Here is a 27,844-nt window from a genome sequence, read left to right as displayed (position 1 = left end):
ATATATATATAGGGCCAGATGTGGTGGCATGCACCTACAATCCTAGTTCCTTGGGCGGCTGAGGTGGAAGGATCTCTTGAGCCCAGGAGTTCAAAGTTGCAGTAAGCTATGACTACACCACTGCATTCCAGCTACAGAAACTCAATGGGCAAGAGAGGAAGATCCTGTCTCTAAAAAATAAAAATATGTAAATAAAAAAATAAACATTAAATTTGGTTAAAAATTCAGTTTCTCAGTTATCCTAGCCACATTTCAAATGCTCAGTAGCCACCTGGCTAAGTGGCTACTGAATTGAACAGCACAAAGAGAGATCATTTCCAGCATCACAGAAAGTTCTACTAGACGGTGCAGCCTTAGATGAGTGAATAAAAGGCCTCCTGACCATAGGACAACAGCCTCCCTTTCGAGCCTCCCCCATTTCCACACTCCTCTACATCCACATACAAAGCTTCTGCCACAGAGTACATGCCACCTCCAAACACACTCTCCATTTCATTCTTCCACACTGGAATCCACTTCTCCCCTTCCTGGTCCACAGATATTCTACTCATCCTTATCAACAAATGCTTTTTCCTGAATGAAGCTCTTCCTAGCACCCCATCTTCCTCTGACCTTAGCAGAATCAGTTGCTCTGACAGTCCGTTGTTTGTACTCTTCCGTTTCAGCAAAACCTCTGGATTACAATTCACTGTGTGTGCTATGTCCTTGCCACAAGATTACCAGCTCCTGGGAAACAGGGATTCTGTACTCATTTGATGCTTCCCAGGGCCTAGCAATAATAGCCTGCTGCAAAGAGTAGAAATGTCAGTCAATGTTCATTCTTTGAAGCCTACTGAATTCCACTGAAAGAGTTTACAGAAACTCAAGGTGCTGATTTTACACTTCAGTATATCAAATGCACTAAGAAGGTGAGGTAAAGCGGATTAGAATCTGGAAGTCTCACAACCCACTACTGTACAAAACGGAATGATGGTGATGGCTCTGAAATACATTTTTAAGAAAGGAGAATGGAGGAGAGCTTCCAGACTGAAAACTGGGCAGTGGAGGTGAATAAAGGTGAGGTGGGGCCAAAGGGTAGACCACTGAGAGTTAGGTGGGAAAAAAACAGCAGGAACTGAGCCCCTCCCATCCAACTCAAAGCTTTAAGCTTGGCAAAGGAAAGGGAAGGACTGCATCTCTACAAATTTGTGCCTAAACCATTGTCTGAGTCACTCTATGGAAAAGACATTTCTACTAAAACTTTATTTTAAATAACACAGTCAAATTAGACTGTTTAGGCTGGGCGCAGTGGCTCACGCCTATAATACCAACACTCTGGGAGGCTGAGATGGGCAGATCGCTTGAGCCCAGGAGTTCGAGGGCAACATGGAGAAACCTCATCTCTACAAAAAAATACAAAAATTAGCAGGGCATGGTGGCATGCACCTGCAGTCCCAGCTACTCAGGAGGCTGAGGTGGGAGGCTCGCTTGAGCCTGGAAGGTTGAGGCTGCAGTGAGCCGAGATCCCAACACATCACTGTACTCCTGTCTAGACAACAGCATGAGACCCCATCTCAAAAACAAAACACAAACAAAGATTCTGGTTAAATCTAAATAACCAAAAGCAGCTCTATAGTATCTCAATCATAATCTAACCGGAGGAAACAAACACCAAGGCTGGGGGAGACTTAATGTTTGCAGCCTCTACTGTTTTTTCACTCCTTATAGATTTAAGGACTCGTGTCTGTGAGTTGTAGTGTCCTAATCTGTAGGATAGTTAAGTCTAAGTTCCTAACCATAGAATGAACGAGCTGATGAACTTTCCAGGGTCTGCCTGCATGACAAGAAACGGCTGTTCCAGTGCAGAGCTGGTAACAGGGAAACTGAGTTGCCTAACATCATTTGCTTCTGATAGTAAATGTGTATGTAATAAAAAGATTTTATTAAGTAGATCAATTTCGTGGGAGAAATGCAATAAGGTGCCAATACCATTTTCAATACCGAATGACTACAGTTAAGTCCTCCTGAATTCAAAGTTAGCTGGACTTCGCTGTTGAATTAAGGAGAGTACCTGCAGTATGTCCTGTGCCAAAATGGCCTTGGGATTTGTTTTTTCCCTTACTGATTTGTACAAGCAACCCCTTCCCCCACCCCAAAAAAAACCCCAGAAAACTACAAACTACATTGACTAAATTGTGGTGGATTCAGAGTTAATAATTATATAGTGTCTTGCATTTCAAAAGTTAAAATTCAAAACGGAAATCTCACTATAGATATCTAGTATTCTGGAACAGAAAGAGACAAGGGTATTAGGTGGGGGATGGGAGTGTATGGGGAGTGTCAGGGGTGAGGGTATGTGGCGGCTGGTTAGGAAGAGGGCCACTGTTCACTACAAAAACTTTCCCTTCCCTGCAGGAATTGTAACCACGTAACAGCTGTTGGTCAGCGCTAGCATCCATCCAAATGGAACAAAGTACAAAAGCCACCTGTCCCCAAAATTAAGTATTAGAAGTGCCAGAGACTTAAGAGCGCAAACTGCAATAAGTATCTAACATTAACAGTCCCCTTCCACATCTTCACAATACCTCCTGGGCTCCATGAGCTGGTAGAAACCTCCGCATTCTACCATCCCCCTTGCCGAAAAAGTGAATCTAGTTTCTATCATTGACCAGGCCTTCTCCAAAGGCTCTGACATTCCTAAATCAACCCTCTAGCTATGTTATTTATTGATTATTGGGAACAGCTTTTTTGAGATACAGAAAGAGATATGTGCAAAGGAAAAGTAAATTCTGTATTTCCTATATCCTATATTTTGTTGTCAGTACCTATACATAGTCTTGCTCTGTCACCAGGCTGGAATGCAATGGCACATCTCAGCTCACTGACACCTCTGGCTCCTGGGTTTAAGCGATTCTCCTGCCTCAGCCTCCCAAGTAGCTGGGACTACAGGCTCGTGCCACCACGCCCGGCTAATTTTTTGTATTTTTAGTAGAGACGGGGTTTCACCGTGTTAGCCAGGATGGTCTCGATCTCCTGACCTCGTGATCCGCCTGCCTTGGCCTCCCAAAGTGCTGGGATTACAGGCGTGAGCCACCACGCCCAGCCTTTTTTTTTTTTTTTGAGACGGAGTCTCGCAGTGTCTCCCGGGCTGGAGTGCAATGGCGCGATCTCCGCTCACTGCAACCTCCGCCTCCCAGGTTTAAGAGATTCTCCTACCTCAGCCTCCTCAGTAGCTGGGATTGCAGGTACCCACCACCCTGCCGGGCTAATTTTGTATTTTTAGTAGAGATGTGGTTTCTCCATGTTGGTCAGGCTGGTCTCAAACTCCGACCTCAGGTGATCCGCCCACCTCAGCCTCCCAAAGTGGTGGGATGCCCGGCTGGGCTATAACTTTTCTAGTAAACAAAGAAAATGTATTTCTCCTGCCAGTTTATGATTTCCACTGGAAAAACAACTATTTCCTAGAAAAGGGAATACACTGGGCTAGAAAACGAGCTCCATTCCTTTCACCTGGTATTTCTAGTATACATAAACATATCCTGAGGAAAAATTAGACACTTCAATGCATAAATAGTGGTATACACATACAACGGAATGCTACTTGGTCATAAAAAGGAATGAAGTGCTGGTACATGCAACAGTGTGGATGAACCTTGAGAACATTACGCTAAGTGAGAGAAACTAGGCACAAAGACCACATATTGTAGGATCCCATTTATATAAAATATCCAGGATAGATAAATCCATAGAGACTGAAAGCAGATTGGTGGTTGCCAGGGGCTGGGGAAGAAGAGGACAGAGAGTAACTGCTTAGTAAGGATGGGGTTTTCTGTTTTGGAACTAGATAGAGGTGGTGGTTGTACATTACAGGTGTACTAAATGCCACTGAATTATTCACTTTAAAATGGCTTTTGCCATGTCAATTTCAACTTATTTATTTAAAAATCAATATTTTTAAATAGAGGATAATGGGCAAAACAAGATGTATTTGTGAAAAGGCAGTCCTAAAACTCCTAGGGAAAAGATAAGTATTTTTGCTGGCACTCAGTTTCTGCTCTCGTTGACAACAGAAGTTCAAGCGCTAAGTTGTATAGACTTTGCCATTACGCTGTGTCTATGTGTGCATAGGGGAAAAACGGGAAAAGGAACAGAAAGTGAAAAAAGAATGGTAAAGCTCTGCCAAATGCAAGGAAGGGGGGGTGATTCCCCCCACTGCACCCCACCCAACTTGGCACCAGGAGAACGCTCCCATTAGGGTTTCGAAATGCCAGCTGGAGCTGGAATCAGCACAAGCAAGCTTCTCTGCCTGGATAAAGAGCAAGCCACCCAGCAAGAAAAGCTGGGGTGCTCCATTTGCTGCCCATAATGTCATCAGAACCACCCTCTGGTCAAAAGCTCTGAGCTGGCTCACATCAGCATCTGTGACTTGCTCTCCCAGGCCAGCCAGCCTAACAGCAAGAGCTTGTTACATACAGCTCAACTGTGCCCCTCCTCCTAAGGGGCTCCCCTCTGTTTCATCCCACCTGCCTTCCAAGAGTCCTGCCTCCAACCAAGGGTGCCATGGCTTACAGATTTAAAAATGGGGCCAAGTCTCTCCCAAGAACATAATGATTATTATTATTATTTTTTTAAGGCATTCCAAGATGCCCTCGCAACTTTCCCCAGTGCATCCTGAAAGAATACCTTCTCAGGATCTCTTTCCTCACAGGCCAACTCAACAGCCTGTGTACCTCTACACACAGACATACACACTGCATTGCTGCCTGGGACACCTGCTCCACAGAGAGGCAGGAATAAGGCCCATACTGCCAGCTTGGCACCGCTATCCAGCCACAGTCACCCTAGCCCACCTAACCAACCTAGCGTCTCAAAGGCCCCTCAATCGCTTGGCATCATGCCTCTGCAACCTCCTTGACACCAAAACTGTCACAGGTGTTCCTCAGCTAAACACCGACGCCCCTTTAGATCCTGTCCACGCCAGGCACAGACGCCCCTCTCGGGACCCCTCAACTCTTGGCAACAACACTCCTTCAGACCCCTCCAGCCAGGCCTCGACGACCCCCAGGCCCCGGCATGGCCCAGACGCCCCCTCCCCCTTACCTGCGGGGGGTTCAGCCCTGGCTGACACCGGGCTGGGCAGCGCCTGGAGGAGCAGGAGCGCCATGCCACCCAGGAGCCTTCTCCTCTCCATCCCCCTCCTGCTCCTGCTCCTCCACCACGGCGCCGCCACCTCCCTCCTCCTCCTCCTCCCTCTCCACCTCTACCCTCTTCTTCCTTCTTCCCTTCTTTTCCTGTTTGACTCTCCCCTCCCGCTTCCGGCCCTGCTCCACCCCGCCCCACGCAAAACACCCTCCCAGACATGCGGGAGACTCTCCAGTTCCAGAGCGTCACTGGCCTTTGCCCTTTGTCCATTGATCAGGATAGCTGTCGATCAAAAATAAGTCCCGCCTTCTCTTGAAGACGAAGCAATGCAGCCAATAAAAAGTAAGAGGAAGCCGGGCCATCTTGAACACTGCGAGGAGGTGTATAATACGTCCCACCCCGCAGAGAGTGGCGGAACTAGATTCGATGAGGGGGCTGGGCCATCCAGATGGTGGATGGAAAAGTCTATTTCTGATGTAGCCATCTTGAGCGTGGCGGAAGTAACAGTTTTTCAGTTTTTCCACAGCAAAAAAAGAAAAGAGGTATTCAAGGTGTTGGAGAATAAATTATTCCTAAAAGGCAAACAGGCGGTTCTGAAGAAGAAAACAATTGTAATGTAAAAATCTTTTAATGCCTTTTGTCTCGAAGCACAGCACCATTACCATAATGACTCTCTTCGTCTCAACTGCCCAAACGGCAGCTTAGGTCCATTTGAATTCCCTAGACGACAGTACCTTTATCTGAGGCGTAGTGCTTCAGTCACCCCAAGTTTCATGGACAAAATTCTGGTTCTACCTCACAAACCGCTCTGAAATCCACCATCCATTTCTTCAGTCCATGCTCTTCTTCATGGTTAAATACAAATGGCTTCCCTGCTGCCCTGCAAGCCAGTTCTTCCCTCTCAAATTTCTGCCACACACCACAGCTGTACCACATTAAACCAAATATTATTACATCATGGCCTCCTCTTTTAAATACTGCAACTACCTACAGAATAGAGAGTCTAAACTTCCCAAAGTGGTCCTCGCTGTGACCTCGTCCCTGTCTACTCTTTATCTCACCTCTCACCACTACATTTTCCCACACATTCCACTCAGACGGACCACTGAAGAGCTGCCCAATAACTTCATTTACACATTACAGATACAGATCCCTGCTTACAAACTCCCAGCCCCTACTCCTTGTTTCGTCTTCTGGATTCTTATAATATTTACACCTGCCTGCCTGGTTTGCAGCTTTTTGTACAGCATACCAGGTCTTTCTTCTTCTTCTTTTAAAGCCTATAAAAAAGGCTCAACCAGGAGCTTGATCAATGTTGGTACAATAGCCAGGTGTGGTAGCTCATGCTTATAATCCTAACCCTTTGGGAGGCTGAGGCAGGTGGATCCCTTGAGCTCCGGAGTTTGAAACCAGCCTGAGCAGCATGGCAAGACCCTGTCTCTACCAAAAAAAAAAAAAAAAAAAAGGCCAAATTAGCTGACCAGGGTGGTGCACACTAGTCCCAGCTACTTGGGAGGCTGAGGTGGGATGATCACCAGAGGTAGGCAGTGAGCCTTGATTGTGCCACTGTACCCCAGCCTGGGCAAGAGTGAGACCCTGCCTCAAAAAAAAAAAGGGGGGGCGGGGAGCCGGGCATGGTGGCTCACACCTATAATCCCAGCACCTTGGGAGGCCAAGGCGGGCAGATCACCAGGTCAGGAGTTCAAGACCAGCCTGGCCAACATGGTGAAATCCTGTCTCTACTAAAAAAAAAAAATACAAAAATGCTGGGCATGGTGGCTCACACCTGTAATCCCAGCACTTCAGGAGGCTGAAGCATGCGGATCACTTGAGGTCGGTGAAAATAAAATAAATGGACAAAGACAGACCCATGACAAAGAACCCAGTTGACTAGCAGTCAATTTCCTCTCAAAAACCTGTCAAAGTGTTTTACAGTTTTACATTCTGGCCCGGTCTCACCCATGTCTGAGCCCAGAGGGAGTTGTTTTTGGCTTAAGTGTTGGCAAAATGGGAAACAGGTAAGAGTAAAGTCAGTTTTGCCTCAGCTTAGGAAAGTCGTTCTGCCTCTATCTTGATCCTGCTTTTCCAAGTACTGCAACAAGTAACAAGTATTTCTGCCAATCTCTTTCTTCTTTTTCTTTTTTTTTTTGAAACGGAGTCTCTCTGTTGCCTAGGCTGGAGTGCAGTGGTGTGATCGTAGCTCACTACAGCCTCCGCCTCCCAGGTTCAAGCAATTCTCCTGCCTCAAACTCCCGAGTAGCTGGGATTATAGGCACACACCACCACTCCCGGCTGATTTTTGTATTTTTTAGTAGAGACAGGGTTTCGCCATGTTGGTCAGGCTGGTCTCGAACTCCTGACCTCGTGATCCGCCCACCTTGGCCTCCCAAAGTGCTGGGATTACAGGGGTGAGCCACCACGCCCAGCCTAATTTTGTATTTTTTTTTTAACAGAGACGGGGTTTCTCCATGTGGGTCAGGCTGGTCCTTAACTCACAACCTCAGGTGATCTGCCTGCCTCAGCCTCCCAAAGTGCTGGGATTACAGGCATGAGTCACTGCGCCTGGCCCCAATCTCTCGTTTCTCAGAAATTTTATCCATCTTTATTCTTATCCATCCTTATTCTCCTTATGGGAGAAGTAAAAATTGAGTACTAGGCAAGGACCAAATTATTTTCATGGCACAAGGTCTCTCAATCCTGGCCTCAAAAAGTTATAAGTCTTCCATATAAAGGCTAGTTTTCATCATCAATAAGAAACCCCAGGTGGGGTTTCTTTCGGATTATGCCTGTAATCCGAACACTTTGGGAGGCCAAGGCGGGAGGATTGCTTGAGGTCAAGAGATCAAGACCAACCCGGGAAATATTGTGAGGCCCTCTGTCTACAAAAAATTTAAAAATTAGTCGGGCATGGTGGCACACACCTGTAGTCCCATCTACTCAGGAGGCTGAAGCAGAAGAATCACTTGACTCCAGGAGGCTGAGGCAGCAGTGAGTCATGATCATACTATTGTACTACAGCCTGGCCAAGAGAGTGAGACCTTCTTTCTCCCAAAAATAAGAAACTCCAGCTGGGCGCAGGGGCTCATGCCTGTAATCCCAGTACTCTGGGAGGCTCAGGCGGGCGGATCACGAAGAGATTGAGCCCATCCTGGCCAACATGGTGAAACCCCGTCTCTACTAAAAAATACAAAAATTAGCTGGGCGTGATGGCACGCGCCTGTAGTCCCAGCTACTTGGGAGGCTGAGGCAGGAGAACTGCTTGAACCCAGGAGGTGGAGACTGCAGTGAGCCGAGATTACGCCACTGCACTCCAGCCCGGTGCCTGGCAACAGAGCAAGATTCTGTCTCAAAAAAAAAAAATAAAATAAAATAAGAAACCCCAATTCAATTTGGCAAACACAGGGGATTTTGCTCCAACTTCTCTTTCTCCTTTTACCTGAAAGCTCAAACTAAGCTATTGGATAGGACAAACACTAACCCCTGCGCAGTCTGGATTAGCACTTCCCACACCAAGGCCTCTTAGTAACCTTAACTGCCTCTCATGCAACATCCCACAGGAGCCAACTCAAAGAGAGATGTTGCAAAATGAAACTGAGATGCAGTTTGACCACTTTTTAGAATGTCCCTGAACACTATAGCCACCACATACCTTCTAGTCTTTTCCAAAACAGCAGTTGTCTATAAGAGAACAGAAAAGGCAGGAGGCTTGAGGAGCTAGGGACGGAAGGGAAAACGTTGATTCTGCAAGAACATCAGTCAGGAGTTGTTCCCAAGCTCTGCTTGCTCTGGTAATGTTTCTCTTTTCCTATTTGCTTTTGGAAATAAAGCCAGGTCTCCTGTCCTAAGGAAGCTACCTCAAACACACAGGCTTTTCTGCCCAGATATCAGCTAAAATCAAATTGCATATGCTACAACATAGATGAATCTTGAACATTATCCTAAGGAGCCAGACACAGAGGGCCACATACTGCATTACTCCACTTACATGAAATGTACAGAATAGACAAATATCTAAAGACAGGAAGTGAATTGTGAGGGGCTGGTGGGTAGTGAGAATGTGGACTGCCAATGGGTATAGGGGCTCTTTTAGGGCTAACAAAAATGTTCTCTGAGGCCAGATGAAGTGGCTCATGACTGTAATCCCAATACTTTGGAAGGCCAATGTAGGAGGATCGCTTGAGGCCATTAGTTCAAGGCTAGCCTGGGCAACACAGTGACACCCCATTAAAAAATCAAACTACCAGGCCGGGCGCGGTGGCTCAAGCCTGTAATCCCAGCACTTTGGGAGGCCGAGGCGGGTGGATCACGAGGTCAAGAGATCAAGACCATCCTGGTCAACAAGGTGAAACCCCGTCTCTACTAAAAATACAAAAAATTAGCTGGGCATGGTGGCGCGTGCCTGTAGTCCCAGCTACTCAGGAGGCTGAGGCAGGAGAGTTGCCTGAACCCAGGAGGCGGAGGTTGCGGTGAGCCAAGATCGCGCCATTGCACTCCAGCCTGGGTAACAAGAGCGAAACTCCGTCTCAAAAAAAAAAAAAAAAAAAATCAAACTACCCTGTAGTCCTGGCTACCACAGAGGTTGAGGAGGAGGATCACTTGAGACCAGGAAGTTGAGGCTGCAGTGAGCAGTGATTGCACCACTGCACTCCAACCTGGGTAAGAGTGAGATCCTATCTCAAAATAATAATTCTGGAATTAGATAGTGGTGATGGTTGTACAACTTTGTGACCACATTAAAAGCCACTGAATTATATATACTTGAAAAGGACTAAGTTTATGGCATGTGAGTTATATTTTAACTTTTTTAAATGGGAGGAAAAACCAAATTGCAGCCAATTCCTTGGTCTTGGGGAGGCCCTTTCCCCCTAGAGCAGTGCTCCTCCAAGTATGGTCCTGAGACCAACAGAATCAGCGTCACCAGGTAATGACTAGAAATGCATGTTCTCAGGCCCCAGTCCAGACCGGCAGAATTAGAAATCTGGTGATGAACCTGCAATCTGTGCTTTAACAAGACTGCAAACTGATTCTGATGCATGTTTTGGCATTTTGTTTGAGACACAGTCTCACTCTGTCGCCCAGGTTGGAGTGCAGTGGCGCAATCTCGGTTTACCACAACCTCCGCCTCCCGGGTTCAAGTGATTCTCCAGTCTCAGCCCCAAGTAACTGGGATTACAGGCACCCACCACCACACCTGGCTAATTTTTTGTGTCTTCAGTAGAGATGGGGTTTCACCATGTTGGCCAGGCTGGTGTTGAACTCCTGAACTCAGGCGACCTGCCTGCCTCAGCCTTCCAAAGTGTGGGGATTACAGGCATGAGCTATTGCACCCAGCCAGTGCATCTTCTTAAGAACCACTGCTTCAGGGCAGGGGACTTTTTGTGTCAAGGATCAGACAGTAAATATTTTAGTCTTTGCATGCCATGTAGGTAGGGTCTCTGTCATTCCTGTTATTCCTTTTTACGACTCTTTAAAAATGTAAAAACATTCTTAGCTCCCAGTTGCATAAAAACAGGTAGCAGGTGGATTTGGCCCCGTGAGTCATGGCTTGCCAACTCTTGCTCTAGGGCAACACAGCTCCCATTCTGGGAGATCTCTGGAGCTTCCCGTGGAGACAGGTGGATTCGTCCCCTTTAATGAGGGAAATAAACAACAGCCTCCAGGGAGCAGACAAGTTCCCCTGATATAATAGTTGTGATACCATCTGACATGCCCAGGTCAAAGACCAGATCCTGCTTTCCATTCAGGCTTTATTAACTTAGTTTACAGTTTGTATGCGTGTGTGCCTGTGTGCTCTCTCAAGAAATTTATTCAGTTCACAGTGGTATCTTTTGGACAGAGTCAGCAATCCTACCAGACAAAACTTATACACACATTGATTCCAGATGAGCCACAATCCCCCAGGGAGCTTGAGAAACCACCTAGGGCAGCCAAGCTGGGGAGGGGAAGTGGCTGTGCTTTGCCGAATGTCCTTTAAGGCTCTTTGGTCCTGGTTAATTTCCTCTTAGAAGGGTCCAATTAAAACTTCCCTTTCCTATTCGGTACACACCAGTCTTTCTTTGGTGTTTAACCTAATGGGCTGAGGAAGGGAGGTAGCCAGGAAATTATACCCATTAAAGTGTGTGGTTAACTGACTATGTACATCATTTTTACTCACAGTTAATGGACTTATCTTTTAAAATAGAGATATGTGGCAGTAGGGAAAGAGCACTTCCCTTATTACAGAGAAGATTCTAAGAATAGATTCAGACATGATTTGAAGAACCATGTAACTCTGCTGCCTTGCATGGTCTCCTTTTCAGCACTGATCACTCCTGGGTGTCTGGTCATTTCAAGGTTAGCAGCTGTCCCAAAGAAGCTGTCCCTGTCGGGTGCAGTGGCTCACGCCTGTAATCCCAATACTTTGGGAGGCCAAGGTGGGCAGATCACATGAGGTTGGGGGTTAGAGACCAACCTGGCCAATATGGTGAACCCCTGTCTCTACTAAAAATACAAAAATTACCCAGGTGTGGTGGTGGGCACCTGTAATCCCAGCTATTTGGAAGGCTGAGGCAGGAGAACTGCTTGAACCCGAGTGGCAGAGGTTGCAGTAAGCCAAGATCGCACCACTGCATTCCAGCCTGGGCAACAAAGAGAGACTCTGGCTAAAAAAAAACCCACAACTATCAGACAAGGAGGCAATGAGGAAGGGTGGAGATGGGCCCCAAGGGGACAGAGTCCTTCCCCCCTTCTTTTTCCTGTATTCAGCTAAAATTGCCTGGGTAAAAGGTTCCATTGCTCGGGAGAGGAGGAGGAAGTGAAGAAGAAACAGGTGTAGCCGGGCGCGGTGGCTCAAGCCTGTAATCCCAGCACTTTGGGAGGCCGAGGCGGGTGGATCACGAGGTCAAGAGATCGAGACCATCCTGGTCAGCACGGTGAAACCCCGTCTCTACTAAAAATGCAAAAAATTAGCTGGGCATGGTGGCACGTGCCTGTAATCCCAGCTACTCAGGAGGCTGAGGCAGGAGAATTGCCTGAACCCAGGAGGCGGAGGTTGCGGTGAGCCGAGATCGTGCCATTGCACTCCAGCCTGGGTAACAAGAGTGAAACTCCGTCCCAAAAAAAAAAAGAAACAGGTGTAGAAACTTCCTTTTGAACCAAAGGCTTTTCCCCAGTCCTGGCTGGAACGGGCCTCAGCTTCTGGTCTACAGGGGACAGGGGCTAAGGAGGAAGCAGCTTGAAGATGTTGGCCTTTGCTTCCCTTTTTCACTTTTTCCCCCTGGAGTCCAGTCAACCAGGTGCCAGGGTGTAAGCATGAGGCATTCATTGTCCCACCCCCCAATCTACCCTGGCCTTCAGGCCTTGCTGGCAAAGAGGAAGGAGGGCACAAGTGTACGCATAGCTAAGGAGGAGCTAGTGAATATGTGAACAGACTGGTCCTTGCTGATGTGGGTTATTTAGAGACCCTTATTGAAGTAGACATAAGGCACAAGTTCTCCATACTTGGCCTTGATGGTGTCTTGGAGCTCTGGTTCCAGATAGGAAACCGGCAATTCACTGAAAAGAGAGCAGAAGGGGATTATGAGCATGCCACCTAGGACAAACTGTAAGCTACTCTCAGATGAAGCCCGACTCAAATATCACCTCTAAGAAGCCCTCCTGATTTTTCTAGCTAGGATTATTATTGGCCTCGGTACGCCACAATGTGCTGCTTTACCATTACTCAGGCCTGACTGCATTCTCCTTGGGCTAAGGTTCTTCCTTTAAAATTCCATCTTCTCCACAGGACTACAGATGCAGTGCTTAGGAGACAAGAGATGTCTAGCAGACGACCACAGAACTAGTATTGAACTAGAGTACTGAGGAAGGGAAGACTGGCATCGTCCGGGTATATATTCAAGCTACACTTGTCTCCTGGGGCCAGTCACCCCCAAATCCCCAGTCTGACGCATCCCTTCCCTTTTCCATCATCCTTTCTCCCTGCTTCCCCTTCTTGGACACACAAGGGAAATAAAGGGGCTTGGGTCATCAGCCCTCTGCCCGTCCCCTTATTTATTTTTTGAGATGGAGTTTCACTCTTGTTGCCCAGACTGGAGTGCAATGGCATGATCTCAGCTCACCGCAACCTCCGCCTCCCAGGTTCAAGAGATTCTCCTGCCTCCGCCTCCTGAGTAGCTGGGATTAGAGGTATGCACCACCATGCCCGGCTAATTTTATATTTTCAGTAGAGACAGGTTTTCTCCATGTTGGGCAGGCTGGTCTCGAACTCCTGACCTCAGGTGATCCGCCCACCTCGGCCTCCCAACGTGTTGGGATTACAGGCATGAGCCACCGTGCCTGGCCCCTTATTAATGTTAAAGACCAGCCAGGTGTGGTAGCTCACACACCACTGCACTCTAGCCTGGGCGACAAGAGTGGAACTCCATGTCAAAAAAAAAAAAATATCCAGCTGGAATAGAGCTTCCTAATAATCCAGCCAGCAGGAAGAGAAAGTCTCTTGTTGCTCCCCAACCTTCTCTCCAAGGCAGCCCTTGCTCCACTGGGAGGGAGCAACCTTATTCCTGCCCCTCACAATCTGTTGTGCCAAAGTTCACCAGGGTTAAGAGGCCCAGCCTTTAAGCTGATGGACACTTGTCCTTGGATAGGTGCTGCCCTTCCTGCCCCTTCCTTGTCTCCTTCTGGACAGCTGGCAGGTCAGGGAAAGCACTGGCAGGGTGGTCAATGAAACCAAGTGAGGAATGAACAGCAGATACCATATTTGTGGGAAGAGCCCACACGCCACTGGCACCATGAAGATGAGGCTGCAAGAAAGGAGAAACCAAAGCATTAGGGGACATCTCCCCACAGGCCCACCCATCCTCCATCCCCTGGGGAAGGGAGCAATGCCGGGCACCTGGCCTGCCTTCCCAGCTGGCCCTATATCCTCTCCCTCCAACCCTTCGAGGATACTCATTCTCGCAGGGGAATAAAACCAGTGCCCTCCCCACCCCCATCACTCATTCCCACCCCTACTCCATTGTTCAAGCAGAGGAAGAAGTCAATGAAGTAACCAGGGACTGTGAGCAGCAGGCCTAAGGAGCACAAGCACTCCTGGCATGGAGGGGAGAGGCGCCATAAGGAGGGAGAGGGACATGAAGTGGGGAGGAGCAACGAGGAGGGAAAGGAGGGACATGGAGGGGAAGGAGCGATGAGGAGGGAGAGGAGGGACATGGAGGGGGAGGAGGGACATGGAGGGGGAGGAGTGATGAGGAGGGAGAGGAAGGACATGGAAGGGGAGGCACATGGAAGGGGAGGAGGGACATGGAGGGAGAGGAGGGACATGGAGGGGGAGGAGGGACATGGAGGGGGAGGAACGATAAAGAGGGAGAGGAGGGACATGGAGGGGAAAGAGCGATGAGGAGGGAGAGGAGGGACATGGAGGGGAAAGAGCGATGAGGAGGGAAAGGAGGGACATGGAGGGGGAGGAGGGACATGGAGGGGGAGGAGGGACATGGAGGGGAAGGAGGGACATGGAGGGAGAGGAGGGATATGGAAGGGGAGGAGGGGCATGGAGGGAGAGGAGCAATGAGGGAGAGGAGGGACATGGAGGGGGAGGAGGGACATGGAAGGGGAGGAGAGACATGGAGGGGGAGGAGCGATGAGGAGGGAGAGGAAGGACATGGAGGGGGAGGGGGGACATGGAGGAGGAAGAGCAACTTAGAGGGGGAGGAATGACATGAAGGGGAAGAAGCAACAAGGAGGGAGGGGAGCAACTTGGAGGAGGAGAAACAACATGGAGGGGGAAGAGCGACTTGGAGGAGGAGGAATGACTGGGAGGGGGAGGAATGACTTGGAGGAGGAAGAGCATGGAGGGAGAAGAGCGAGTTGGAGTGGGAGGAGGTACTTGGAGGAAAGAAACTACTTGGAGTGAGAGGAACAACTTCAACAAGGAGGAGCAACATGGAGCGGGGAGGGGTGACGAGGAGGAAAAGGAGCCACTTGGAGGAAGAGGAACAGCATGCAAAGGGAAGAGGGACATGGAGGGGGAGGAGTGATGAGGAGGAAGTGGAGCCACTTGGAGGAAGAGGAACAGCATGGAAAGGGAGGAGGGACATGGAGGGAGAGTTGTGAGTCTATGGATTCTGAGACCTACTTCTTTATTGGTGGAACACCTAGGCTGTCAGAGCACAGTGAAAGGCAATTTCTCCAGATTCACTGTGCATATAACTTCAGGAGCTTGTTAAAATGCAGGTGCCAACTGAGGGGGTCTGAGGAAGGGCTTCAGAGTCTTTACTTCTAACAAGTTATCAGATGATGCCAATGATGCTGGCCAGGACCAGGGTTTGGGAGGCAAGGCCTTCAAGGATGTGGGACCCTGACAGACCTGGGTTGGTATCCCAGTTTTACCACTTACTGGCTGTGCCATCTTGGGTAAGTTACCTCAGAGACACAGAGGAAGGACAACCTACTTTTTAAGGCTACTGGAACCCACTTTGCAGTGACTACTTTGCAGGGCTACTGTGAGGATTCAATGAGATATCTGCGTAAAAGCACCCAGCCCATGGCAACTACTCAATTAGCAAAAGTTGGTATAGCATAATGTTAGACTGTTGATCAAATCTCAGCACCAGCAGTTACCAGATATATACCCTTGGGCAAGTTTCTTACTCTGTCTAAGCCTTAGTTTCTTTTTCTTTTCTTTTTTTTTTTTTTTTTTTTTTTTTTTTGAGATGGAGTCTTGCTCTCATTGCCCAGGCTGGAGTGCGATGGCATGATATCAGCTCACTGCAACCTCTGCCTCCTGGGTTCAAGCGATTCTCCTGCCTCAGCTTCCCAAGTAGTTGGGATTACAGGCGCATGTCACCACACCTGGCTAATTTTTGTATTTTTAGTAGAAATGGGGTTTTGTCATGTTGGTCAGGCTGGTCTCGAACTCCTGACTATGTGATCGTCGGCCTCAGCCTTCCAAAGTGCTGGGATTATAGGCATGAGCCACCACACCTGGCCAGCCTCAGTTTCTTCATTTGTAAAAGGAGATGATAATAGTAGCTAGGCTGGGAGAATTAAGTGAAATTATAGATGTGAAGCATTAGTTCAGTGGGGACACAGAGAAAATATACAGTCCATGTTAGTTGTTAGTGTTACTGTCATCAGTCCCATGGCCCTGAAAAGCATGGTGAATGCCAGGACATCTCCAGTTAATGGCAGACACCTAAGAACACTGTGTGACTGGTGCCATTTCCCTTCTGTGTGGGGCTGGGACACATGACAGTCCCAGCCAAAGCTATGTCTCCTCATTCTTGTCTCTTCTGTAAAACTGCTCCAGATTACCAGATGTGGTGGCTCACGCCTGTAAACCCAGCATTTTGGGAGGCCGAGGTGGGCAGATCATGAGGTTGAGAGATTGAGACCAGCCTGGCCAACATGGTGAAACTCCGTCTCTACTAAAAATACAAAAATTAGCCAGGTGTGGTGGTATGCACCTGTAGTCCCAGCTACTCAGGAGTCTGATGCAGAAGAATCACTTGAACCTGGGAGACGGAGGTTGTAGTGAGCCGAGATCACACCACTGTACTCCAGCCTGAGCGACAGAGCGAGACTCCATCCGAAAAAAAAGCAAAAGGCCGAGCATGGTGGCTCACACCTGTAATCCCAGCACTTTGGGAGGCTGAGGCTGGTGGATCACCTGAGCTCAGGAGTTCAAGACTAGCCTGACCAACATGGTGAAACCTCATCTCCACTAAAAATACAAAAATTAGCCGGGCAAGGTGGCACATGTCTGTACTCCCAGCTACTCGGGAGGCTGAGGCAGGAGAATTGCATGTACCCAGGAGGCCAAGGTTGCAGTGAGCCAAGATTGCACTACTGCACTCCAGCCTGGGCAAGAGAAAGAGACACCCCCCCGCCCCCCGGGAAGTGGGAAAAAAAAAAAAAGATCAAAGGAGAGACCCTGGGATGGGAGGGCACCTCAGCACTGGACTTTCCACATGGACATGTACATAAAGTCTAGCCAGCCTGATGCCCTCATGAAAGAGGCGGCGAGAGCTTTCAGATGGAAAGCTGAGCTTGACCACTTTTAAAGCCAGGTAAAGGAGTACATGTTCTCCAACATGGGCCAGCCAGGAAGATACATCTTAAGTGCTCCAGCCACACAGAACCCAAACCATCAAAACATGATACTTACAAGCACCCACACAGCATGACCTGTAACGGGGCGTGCAGGACCTTGACTTTCTGTATAAAAACAAATAAAAGACAGATCCACATGGGACTTCTATACCTTCAGGTGAACCCCGTGCCTGCTCTGCCATGGATCACCCAGCCAGAAAAACCCACAGGCAAGGACCCCCTGGCCATCAGAGAAGGCCTTGTTCTTTGCAGACCAGGTCAGGAAGCTGGCCGTGATGTCTAAACAGGAGGCCAGTGGGGACTGGCAGGGGCTTGGGTGAGATGACAGAATGGTAACTAAAGGAAAGGATGGGTTGAGGGGTCAGGCGTCCCCAGGGACAGATATGGCTGAAGGCACTCTGGGCAGGGAAAATGCCAAGGCAAACCCTACATACCTGCATGAAGTGCAATTTCTCAAGTCTTTCCATGATAACTGGCAGCAAGACTGGAAAAGATGGGGGAAAAGCTGAGGAGAGGGCTGGGAGGCTCTCCCCAGGACTCCTTCTGCAGTCAGACCAGGAACCAAGTGATTCCCTCTCCTTCCACAGAAGCTCCAGAAAATACTTACCAATAGGCAGAACAGAAGACTAAGTAGGCATGGCCACCCCCAACCTCTCTCCCCAAAGTCCCCGAAGAACAGTGCTTCCAAGCTTCTCAACCTGCACACTTGCAGTAACAGGAGAATATGTGCTACTAAGTCCAAAGCCTCCTTCTCAAAACTCAAAAATGTATTTGTACAGTCACATGAACAAATTTTGCAATACGCTCCCTCCTGGAAGCAAACCAAGGCAGGGAATTTATTTTCTCTACCACTCTTCCAAGCACCCCACACTGTGTCTATACATTAAGCACAAGTGTTTGACAAGCATTAGTAAAGTGAAAATAACTTTCTACCCCATACCTTGGCTGAGCTGATGTTCTGGGAACTAGTGTGGTTCTTCTAGGCTTGCAGTAATCAAGCAAAGCAGTTTGAGAAGCATGGCTGTAGAGGGTGGGCCCCACCTCCCATCCAAAAGTTGAGTGTGGCTGAGATCTCCACCCTGTTGCAGAGTTCCCCAGGATGGAAGGGCTTCCCATCTTACTCATGCCAGGAGCTGCCATGGTGATCCGAGAAATAACTACTTGGGTGATGCCTATGGCTGCAGCTCTCTGAGGGCAGAAAAGAGTAAGTTGTCAGGAATGATGTATTCAGGGTACATGGGCTGCACCAGGGGGCCGAGTCAGAGTCACAGCCAAGTCTGAGATGGCAAAGGGGAAGGGATGGACCCTCCAGGGGCTGAGTGCCCTCACTTAATCCCCTCCCACCTAGCCATACTTTTATGGACCAGAAATGATGGAGAAAGGACAGAAGGGGCCTGTTCTACACAGAGAAACATGGGAAAATGTGATAGGAAGTGATGATGGAGTCAGAGAGGGCTTATCAATCCTATAACGGTGCCCACTATGACCACTAAGGAGGGGACAGGGTCTGAGAGGGAATTCCCTCCTCCCACCCCAAAGGGAGGCCTCTGCTTACCCGGGAATGACCAATCTCATTTTGATTCCTGTCCTTCACGCAGATTCCCTGGATGAGCTCCCTAAACACAGATAGGAGTTGCTGGACTTGGGAAAGGGGTGATGGAAGCCTGCCAGCCACATAACATTCCAGGGGACCAAGGCCAGGCCACTTAAGCTCCAGGAAGCCACCTCCTGTAGCCTGGGTCTTTGACCTTCCTTCTGCACTCCAACGAGCAGTATCTTAGGAGTGATCTAGGGCAGTGGCTAAGAGCACTGGCCCTGGGCCCGGACTGTCTGGGTTGAGCCCGGAAACTGCAGGGGAAGTGTGTGACCTTAAGCACAGTCTTTAACTCTCCCAAAACCTCAGTTGTGCTTATCTGCAAAATAAAGATCATCCTCGCACCCACTTTACAGAACCTGGTGAGCATTAAATGAGATCATGGCTGTGAAGAGCTTGGTCCAGCACGTGACACAGAGTGGTCACTCCACAAGCAGTAACTATCCTAGCTATTCTTTTTTTTTTTTTTTTTTTTGAGACAGAGTCTCACTCTGTCACACAGGCTGGAGTTTAGTGGCGTGATCTTGGCTCACTGTAACCTCCACCTCCTGGGTTCATGTGATTTTCCTGCCTCAGCCTCCCCAGTAGCTAGGATTACAGGTGTGTGTTACCATGCCTGACTAATTTTTATATTTTTAGTAGAGATGGGATTTCACCATGTTGGTCAAGCTGGTCTCAAACTCCTGGCCTCAAGTGATCCTCCCGCCTTGGCCTCCCAAAGTGCTGGGATTACAGGCATCAGCCAGTGCACCCAGCACACTCCAGCTATTCTTCTCAGGCCAGTTCTTGACAGCACTCAACCCAAGCTCTGGTAGGTGGCTGGGACTCATTCTCCTGTCAGGAAAGGGCCACTGGATGGGAAAGGGAAGATGAGCAGGGCAGTATCTGTGCATGACTATTCTGGTAGTGCTCCTTGTACAAAGGCTAGTGTGAACATTTTCCATTTGCTGGTATTCCCAAGAAAATGTGGCTTGTAGATATTGGTGATGGTGCCAATGGTAGAAACAGCAGTGAACACTTATGTAGCATCCATTATGTTCCAGGTGCTGTGTTGAGTGTTTTACATATATTATATCATTAAAACCTCATAACAGAGAAATTTCTCTAGTCAAGAAATAAGAACTGAGAGACACAGTGAGTTTATCCTTTACCTTTTCTGCTGACAAACTTACAGCTGGGTGCCTGGAAAACTTCTGTCTACTCCTCTGGTTTCTTTCAACGCACTTGGGTTCTGTGCTATCTTTAGCACCTCAGCCTGCTACATTTCATTCTGTATGGCATCCCCAGGACTTGGGAAGTAGGAGTTCGCAATTGTAACACAGGTCCAAAAGGACAGGATCCAGCGTAAAATTCCACAGGTCCACCCGGTGTTTCCCATCCCATATCACCCAGGAGAGGACTCCCACGGCACTCAACACACAGCCTAACCCGAAGTCACCTACCTCCTGGGGCCATCACCACGGGAACAGCCAATCCCAGTGCTCTTCAGAGGCTCAGCCCAGCAGCCCTCCCCATGCCCACTGAAGTCCCCAGAAGCCACCCACTGCCTTGGTTTCTTGACCCTTTTCTGCAAATCTCATGGTTTGTAGGGAGAAAAAAGGGCCTGTACTCACTGCTGTCGCATCATGGGGATATTGACACAGTTAGCAGCAGCCACTGCAGCAAAGGGCACCCAACGGCCCACCAAAGGTGGCGCTCTCTGTTGGGGGAAGGGAACGGTAGTTGTTCAGATGCGCTGGAAGATGGGAGGGGAGGGGGCTGAAGGACTACAACACAAAAAAGAAAATTAGACCTTGCTACTGCCACACATCCAGACACCCAGTCTGGGAACCCGACACGCCCTCAAAGGCCCAAGAGGAACCAACCTGGGGACGGCCCTGGTGTATTTCTCATCACTTGGCAGGCGAGGCTCTAGCCATCCCCAATTCACCCAGCCCCAATTCACCCAGCCCCAATTCACCCAGCCCCAATTCACCCAGCCTGGGGAACTGTCTCCGGGGGAAGGATGTTTTTCCTAGAACTCTGCTGCCCCCTCGTGGCCACTCTGCTGCAGCAGCCCCAGACCGTACCTTTGTCAACATGTTCATGCCCACTGCCGTGGCCACAGCAGTGGTTGTGGCTGTGAAGTAAGAAAGGGCCATCTGCCTGGGGGAGGAGAGAGATGCTTGGGAGTGGGGAGCCCTGCCGGCTGAGGGCCAGACCACGGGCTTGAAGGAGAAAGTTGGCTGGCTTCACGCCTGAAAACCACACAGAATGTCCCCAGCCTTATCTTGTGACCCTCTCCCTGCTGCTCACAGTGCCCCAGCCCCCTTACCCTTCTTTCAGTGCTTCCTGCCTCGGAGCCTCTGCACACGGCTGCTCCCTATGTCGGGAGGTGTTCCCTGGGCTCATAGGTGGTTCAACCCTCATCCTTCAGGACACAGCTGAAATGTCATCTCCACAGAAGAGACTGCTCTAAGTGGCCTAACTACACAGACCTCTGCTGTTCCCTGCCTTGCAACTCTGGTTTTCTGGGTGTTTTTGTTTGTTTGGTTGGTGTTTTTTGAGACTGATCTTAGGCAATCAGCCTGCCTTGGCCTCCCAAGGTGCTAGGGTTACAGGCATGAGCCACTGCGCCCCAGCCCAACCACACATCTTAACAATGTATCCCAGCACCTAGAACCATGCACATCCCCAGCACATAACACACACTCAAGAAGAAATATTTGTAGAATGAATGAATGAACAAATTTGGAATTGGTCTAAGAAGAAGCTCCACTCGTACTTGGCCTGAGAAAATACTTCAAAACCCTGGGAAAGGGTAACTTGGTTACCTGCTCAGTGTAGGCGCTACCCAGGGAGAACTGACAGCCCAGAACCCTTTAGAAAGGCTGTTCGTGGAGGGGCACAAGGACAGCCTGGGGCTCAGGTCTCCTACCTGATTGATGTGGGGGAAGCCGCATTCCTGTTGGTATAGTTGACTAAGGCATTGAAGGACTGGTTCACCCACTGCCAGAAGATCACCGCCGGCATCGTCCTACCAGTGAGGGAGGCCAGGAGAGGCAGAGAGAAGTCACATGGCAGGGAGTCCTGAGGGTATGCCAGTCAAAGCACATGATCTGCAGGTCCCCACACTGTTCCCATACTGTTTTTTTCTTTTGAGACAGAGTCTCGCTCTGCCACACAGGCTGGAGTGCAGTGGTGCGATCTCGGCTCACTGCAACCTCCGCCTCCTGGGTTTAAGCAATTCTCCTGTCTCAGTCCCCCAAGTAGCTAGGACCACAGGCGTGTACCACCATGCCTGGCTAATTTTTTTATTTTTAGTAGAGATGGGGTTTTACTATATTGGTCAGGCTGGTCTTGAACTCCTGATCTCAGATGATCCACCTGTCTTGACTTCCCAAAGTGCTGGGATTACAAGCATGAGCCACAATGCTCAGCCTGTTCCCATACTGTTTTATGCACCTGGGCTTTTGTGCATGCTGGGCCCTCTGCCTCAAATATCTCCTCCTCCTCCTTCTATACATGGCTGAATCCTGCTCCGCTGAGAGATCACTTCCTCCTTGGAACTTTCCTGACCCTTCCCCTGCCCCTCCTGAGACAGAGTAAGTCACTCCCTGCTCCCTGCTCCCACAATCCCATGTTCTTCCTCCAACCTACCACTTACCAAGCTGTACTGTAACTGTTTACTTCTTGATCTCCTCAACAAAACTGAGAGCTCATTGATGGGGTGGGGGTGGGGGATGGGGAGTTACTGAAGTCTTCATATTCCCAACACCCAGCCCAAAGCCCAGCTCAATAGCTGAACCAACCAATGAATGGGGTTGGAAACACAGGGGAGGAAGGAAGAGGTGGGAAGAAGAGTCACACATCCAGCAGCTACAGAGCCAGTCTCTTCTCTCCCCAACCAAGCTAAGAAAAGGGCTTCCTATTGTTTTATTTAGGTGTTACATAATTAAAATCATTGTGGAATAAGTACTTTGTAAAGAGGGAATTGGGGTAGCTTTTTTGTTGAGGGTTCTACAGAGGACTGCCTCAGTTAAAATCCAGGCACCCATATTTCCTGCCTGTTTAAACTTGGACAAGTTCCTCAGCCTCTCTAGAACTCTAGTTCGTCATCGTAAAATGGAAATGATAACAGTACCTATAGGGTAGGGTTGCTGAGAGGGTTAAATGAAGCAATACATGCAAAGAACGTAGCGTAGTGCCTGATTATCTGGTAAGTGACCAATCAAGAGGACTATTATTGTTATCATAGTCTGGCTTCCTGGCTAGCAGATCCAGGCAGATGTACCTCCCATGGCCCTGCCCCCAGGTCCTACCTGTAGAACTGGAGCATAAAGCCTGTGATGATCATGCCGCCAGGGAGCTGGAAGGACATGCGCCCAATGATGTTCATCTTCTCCCCAGTGTCAGGGTGGAAGGCCGAGTCATAAAGCTTCTTGGCATACAGCAGCTGCTCCACTTGGGTGCCCGGGGGCACAATCCCCATCCTGCCACCCAAGGACAGCAGGGAGTCACCATCCTGCCTGATCAATGTCTCCCAGTCTCCCTGCTCTTGTTTCTCCCAGCCCCCAGCCCCAAGATATGCCTATTTGTTCACCTTCAGTTTCCACCCCCTCCCAAGAGAACCCCATCAATGTCACTCTACTGCCTCTAGCCCCTTCCCCTGACCACTCACCTGCTCTTCTCCACCATCACCTTGGCCCAGTCGAGCTCCCGCTCGGATACGAAGACAGTGCGGGGGTCCGTGATGTTCAGGAAGTGCTTCACTCTCCCCAGGAAGGTGCGCTGGTCCCAGCGGGGGACATCAATATTAAAGCCAGACAGGTCAGCCTCCATCTTGCTTACACATAAAACTGTGGACCTAAGGGACAGAGGAAGAAGAGGACTGTCTCCTAAATCAAAGCCCACCGCAGAGGACCTGACCACCTCCTACTGTTGCAGACTGCTTGATCTCCTTAGCTCCTGAGCATTATCTGACTCCACCTTGAGGGCCCCAGTGAATGGTCACCAGATTGAGCAACTGGGCACCAACATGCATTTCCTGAGGGCCTGCTGGTGGCCAGCTCTGTGCTTGACCATACTGCAGGAGGGACTGGAAAAGTGACAGTACAGTGCGTGTGCTTGGGGAGCTCTGGGAACAAAAGCCTAACCATTAAGTAGTATATAATATTCCCAGGTACTTCTGGCAGGGAGATGGGAAAGTAGCCATTTCGAAAAACACCGGCCAGGTGTGGTGGTTCACATCTATAATCCCAGCACTTTGGGAGGCCAAGGCAGGCAGATCACAAGATCAGGAGTTCGAGACCAGCCTGGCCAACAACATGGTGAAACCCTGTCTCTACTAAAAATACAAAAATTAACTGAGCCCGGTAGAGGGATCCTGTAATCCCAGCTACTTGGGAGGCTGAGGCAGGAGAATTGCTTGAACCTGGGAGGTGGACGTTGCAGTGAGCCAAGATTGCACCACTGCACTACAGCCTGGATGACAGAACAAGACTCCAGGTCGGGAAAAAAAAAAAAAAAAAGAAAGAAAAAGAAAAACCACCCAAAGCCCTTTGTTCTTCTTCTTTTTTTAATTTTATTTTACCTTTTCTGAGACATGGTCTTATTCTGGAGTGCAGTGGTGCAATCATGGCTCAATGCAACTATAACCTCCTGGGTTCACAGATCCTCCCGCCTCAGCCTCCTGAGTAACTGGGACTACAGGCACACACCACGATGCCTGGCTAATTTTTGTATTTTTTTGTAGAGACAGCACCTCCCTATGTTGCCCAGGCTGGTTTCAAACTCTTGGGCTCAAGCAATCTTTCTGCCTCAGTTTCCCAAAGTGCTGGGATTACAGGTGTGAGCTGGTGCATTCGGCCTATTTTAAGATTTAGAGACAGAGTCACATTATGTTACCCAGGCTGGAGTGCAATGGCAATTGACAGGTATAATTATAGCTCGCTGCAGTCTCAAACTCCTGGGCTCAAGCAATCCTCCAACCTCAGCCTGGCAAGTAGCTGGGACTACAGGCATGCACTATCATGCCCAGCCCCTTTCTTCTTCTTAACAAGGTTTACCCTTAAGGGAAACTATTTTACCAGAGCCTAACCACCTTAGGTTTTACCAGAGCTTAACTGACTTGGGAGAAGGGAACTCCAGCCACCTCTTGCCTTCCTGCCTCACCTCAAGAGGACAAGGGGAGGCTGAGAAGCTCTTGTGAAGGTTCAGGGCCACCGGGTCACCAGGAGACTGAGACCTCATCACAGAACTATAGATCCCTCCATTCCCTCACCTCACCACTGTACCAGCAGGGCACCTGTATCATTACAAGGATTGTAACAAAAAAAGGAACAAGTCTTAGGCCCTATTTAAAAAGTCTCTAGAGACCCATAGACAGCAGAGGAGACAAGAACAAAGACACCAGAGGAAAATTTAGCCTTTATACCTATAGCTACAGCAAACAGTAAACACAGCCTAACTCCTGGCCAGATAAACAAAACCTCATCCCTCAGTTCCTCTCAACGGTATATCATGTCCAGCTTTCAGTGAAAAATTACAAGGCATACTAAAAAGAAAAAGGAAAAAACAGTTTGAAGAAACAGGCCAAGCATCAGAACCAGACTTATATATGAGATTTTGGACTTATCAGACCAGGAATTTAAAATAATTATGGTTAAAATAAATAAATTTTTAAAACTATGGTTAATATGCTAAGGACTCTGAAGGGAAAGTGGGCAACATACAAGAACAGGCGAATAACGTAAGCAGTGATGGAAACTTTTAAGAATCAAAAGGAGATATTGGAAATCAAAAATACTGTAACAGAGATGAGGAAAGCCTTGGATAGATTCATCAGTAGACTGGACATGGCCAGGGAAAGCATTAGTGAGCTTGAACATGTGTCAACAGAAACTGTCCAAATGCTAAAGGCACATCCATGGCAGATTGGATAAAGAAAATGTGGTACATGTACACTGTGGAATACTATGCAGCCATGAAAAAGAATGAGATCCCGTCCTTTGCAGGGACATGGATGAAGCTGGAGGCCATTATCCTTTGAAAACTAATCCAGGAACAGAAAACCAAATATCACATGTTCTCACTTATAAGTGGGAGCTAAATGATGAGAACACATGGACACAAAGAGGGGAGGAACAGACACTGGGGCTTACTTGAGGGTGGAGGGTGGGAGGAGGGAGAGGATCAGAAAAAATAACTAATGGGTACTAAACTTAGTACCTGGGTGATGAAATAATCTGTACACAAGTTTACCTATGTAACAAACTTGCACATATACCCCTGAACCTACAGTTAAAGAAACAAATAATATTAATGCAATTATTCTAATATAAGGGCTTGGACTCAGATCCTCCACCCACAAATTCTGTCTCTCATTGAGGAACACTGAGTCCACGGTGGTAGGGATGGTGTGGGAATGTTGACTGGTCTTCCTGGATCGTTAGAATTACTATTTGGGGATGCATACCATCTGATTCTGTCAGTCTTTACCCATTTCCACCTATCCCATATCTCATAGAAGAACCATCTCAAGTACTAACTGCTTTATATCCCTTAAAACATTTCTGGTTGGCTGGTGTGGTGGCTCACATCTGTAATCTCAGCACTTTGGGAGGCCGAAGCAGGAAGACCACCTGAGGTCAAGAGTTCAAGACCAGCTTGGCCAACATGGTGAAACCCCATTTTATATTTTTTTCTACCAGAAAACAGAAAAATTAGCTGGGCGAGGTGGTGCACACCTGTAGTCCCAGCTACTGTGGAGGCTGATGTGGGTGGAATGCTTGAGCCCAGGAGGCAGAGGTTGCAGTGAGCTGAGATTGAACCACTGCACTCTAGCCTGGGTGACAGAGAAAGACCCTGTCTACAAAAAATAAAATAAAATAAAGAAGTAAATAAACTTTCTTGGACAAACAAAACTGAGGACATTTGTCACTGGCACACCTGACTTACAAGAAAAAATAACTAATGGGTACTAAACTTAGTACCTGGGTGATGAAATAACCTAGTCAGGTGCAATGGTTCATACCTATAATCCCGGCATTTTGGCAGGCCAAGGAAGGAGGATCGCTTGAGCCTAGGAGTTTGAGACCAGTCTGGGCAACAGAGTGAAACGCTGTCTCTACACAAATTAAAAAAGAAAAAAAGATAGCCAGGCATGGTGGCATGTGCTTGTGTTCCCAGCTACTTGGGAGGCTGAGGTGGGGGTATTGCTTGAGCCTGGGAAGCTAAGGCTAAGCCTGCAGTGAGCTATGATCGTGCCACTGCACTCTAGCCTGGACGACAGAGTGAGACCCTGTCTCCGAAAAAAAAAAAAAACAATAAACAAACATAAATAAATAAATAAAAATCTTTGTCTTATTCTGACTTGTTAACAGTTAACAAACAGACACACTTGTTTAAATTAATAATAGCAACAATGTATTTGGTGATTATAGTTTATGGATCAGAGAAATAACATGACACAGTAATATCAAGGACAGAAGGGGGGAATTGGGAGGACTCCATTCTAAGGTACTTGCAGACTCCATGCAGTGGTATAGTATTATTTGAAAGTGGATTTGGATTAGTCATAAATGTATATTGCAAACTCCAGGGTAACCACTAAAAAGGTTTTCAAAAGAAGTGTAATTGATATGCTAGGAGAGGAGAGAAAATGGAGTCATACAAAAAAAGCTGAGGCTTTTACATTTTTGCCTGAAAACTTCAGGAAATCATTGAAAGATTTTAAGAAGAAAAGAGACAAGATCAAACATGTAGTTTACCAAGAACAAACTGGGTAGTCGTGAGAATAAACAGGGTGTGGCCGCACCTCACAGGATGCAGGGAGACCAGCTGGAAGGGAACCCCAGTAATCCAGGCAAGAAGACGTGGGGCTCAGATGAACCCACGGGCACTCAGAGGAGAGATCAAAAGGGGAGAATCTTTTCAAGAGGTGGAATTGTAGCATCTGCTAAGCAACAGGTATAAGAGGAACATTGTATCAGTCAGGGTTCAACCAGAAAAGCAGAATCAGTAGATTAAGGCAGAAGGACAGACAGACAGACAGATAGGGAGATA

General features: G+C 48.3%; 2 protein-coding genes across 2 annotated transcripts in view; both read right to left on the bottom strand.

Annotated features, from left to right (window-relative positions):
• The window catches only part of WBP1L (WW domain binding protein 1 like), a 79,110-nt gene extending 73,429 nt beyond the window's left edge, over positions 1–5,681 (bottom strand). The window contains exon 1 of the mRNA XM_032281461.1: positions 5,080–5,681. Coding sequence (XP_032137352.1) covers positions 5,080–5,391 — 312 coding nt within the window. The 5' untranslated portion in view covers positions 5,392–5,681. The remainder of the gene's footprint in view (positions 1–5,079) is intronic.
• Positions 5,682–12,230: 6,549 nt separating this feature from the next.
• SFXN2 (sideroflexin 2) lies at positions 12,231–23,641 on the bottom strand. The gene is made up of 11 exons (XM_032281463.1): positions 23,460–23,641; positions 23,101–23,271; positions 21,717–21,815; positions 20,869–20,944; positions 20,413–20,498; positions 18,761–18,821; positions 18,327–18,393; positions 17,640–17,689; positions 17,261–17,310; positions 13,851–13,898; positions 12,231–12,654 (listed from the first exon to the last, which is right to left on the bottom strand). Exons 1-11 carry the CDS (start codon positions 23,618–23,620, stop codon positions 12,555–12,557), a joined length of 969 nt encoding a protein of 322 aa, XP_032137354.1. The 5' UTR covers positions 23,621–23,641; the 3' UTR covers positions 12,231–12,554.
• Positions 23,642–27,844: the final 4,203 nt, after the last annotated feature.

This window comes from Sapajus apella, unplaced genomic scaffold, assembly GCF_009761245.1.
Source record: "Sapajus apella isolate SASKATOON/1434 unplaced genomic scaffold, GSC_monkey_1.0 scaffold13, whole genome shotgun sequence".
Taxonomy (NCBI): domain Eukaryota; kingdom Metazoa; phylum Chordata; class Mammalia; order Primates; family Cebidae; genus Sapajus; species Sapajus apella.
This window is presented reverse-complemented; position numbering and strand designations above follow the sequence as displayed.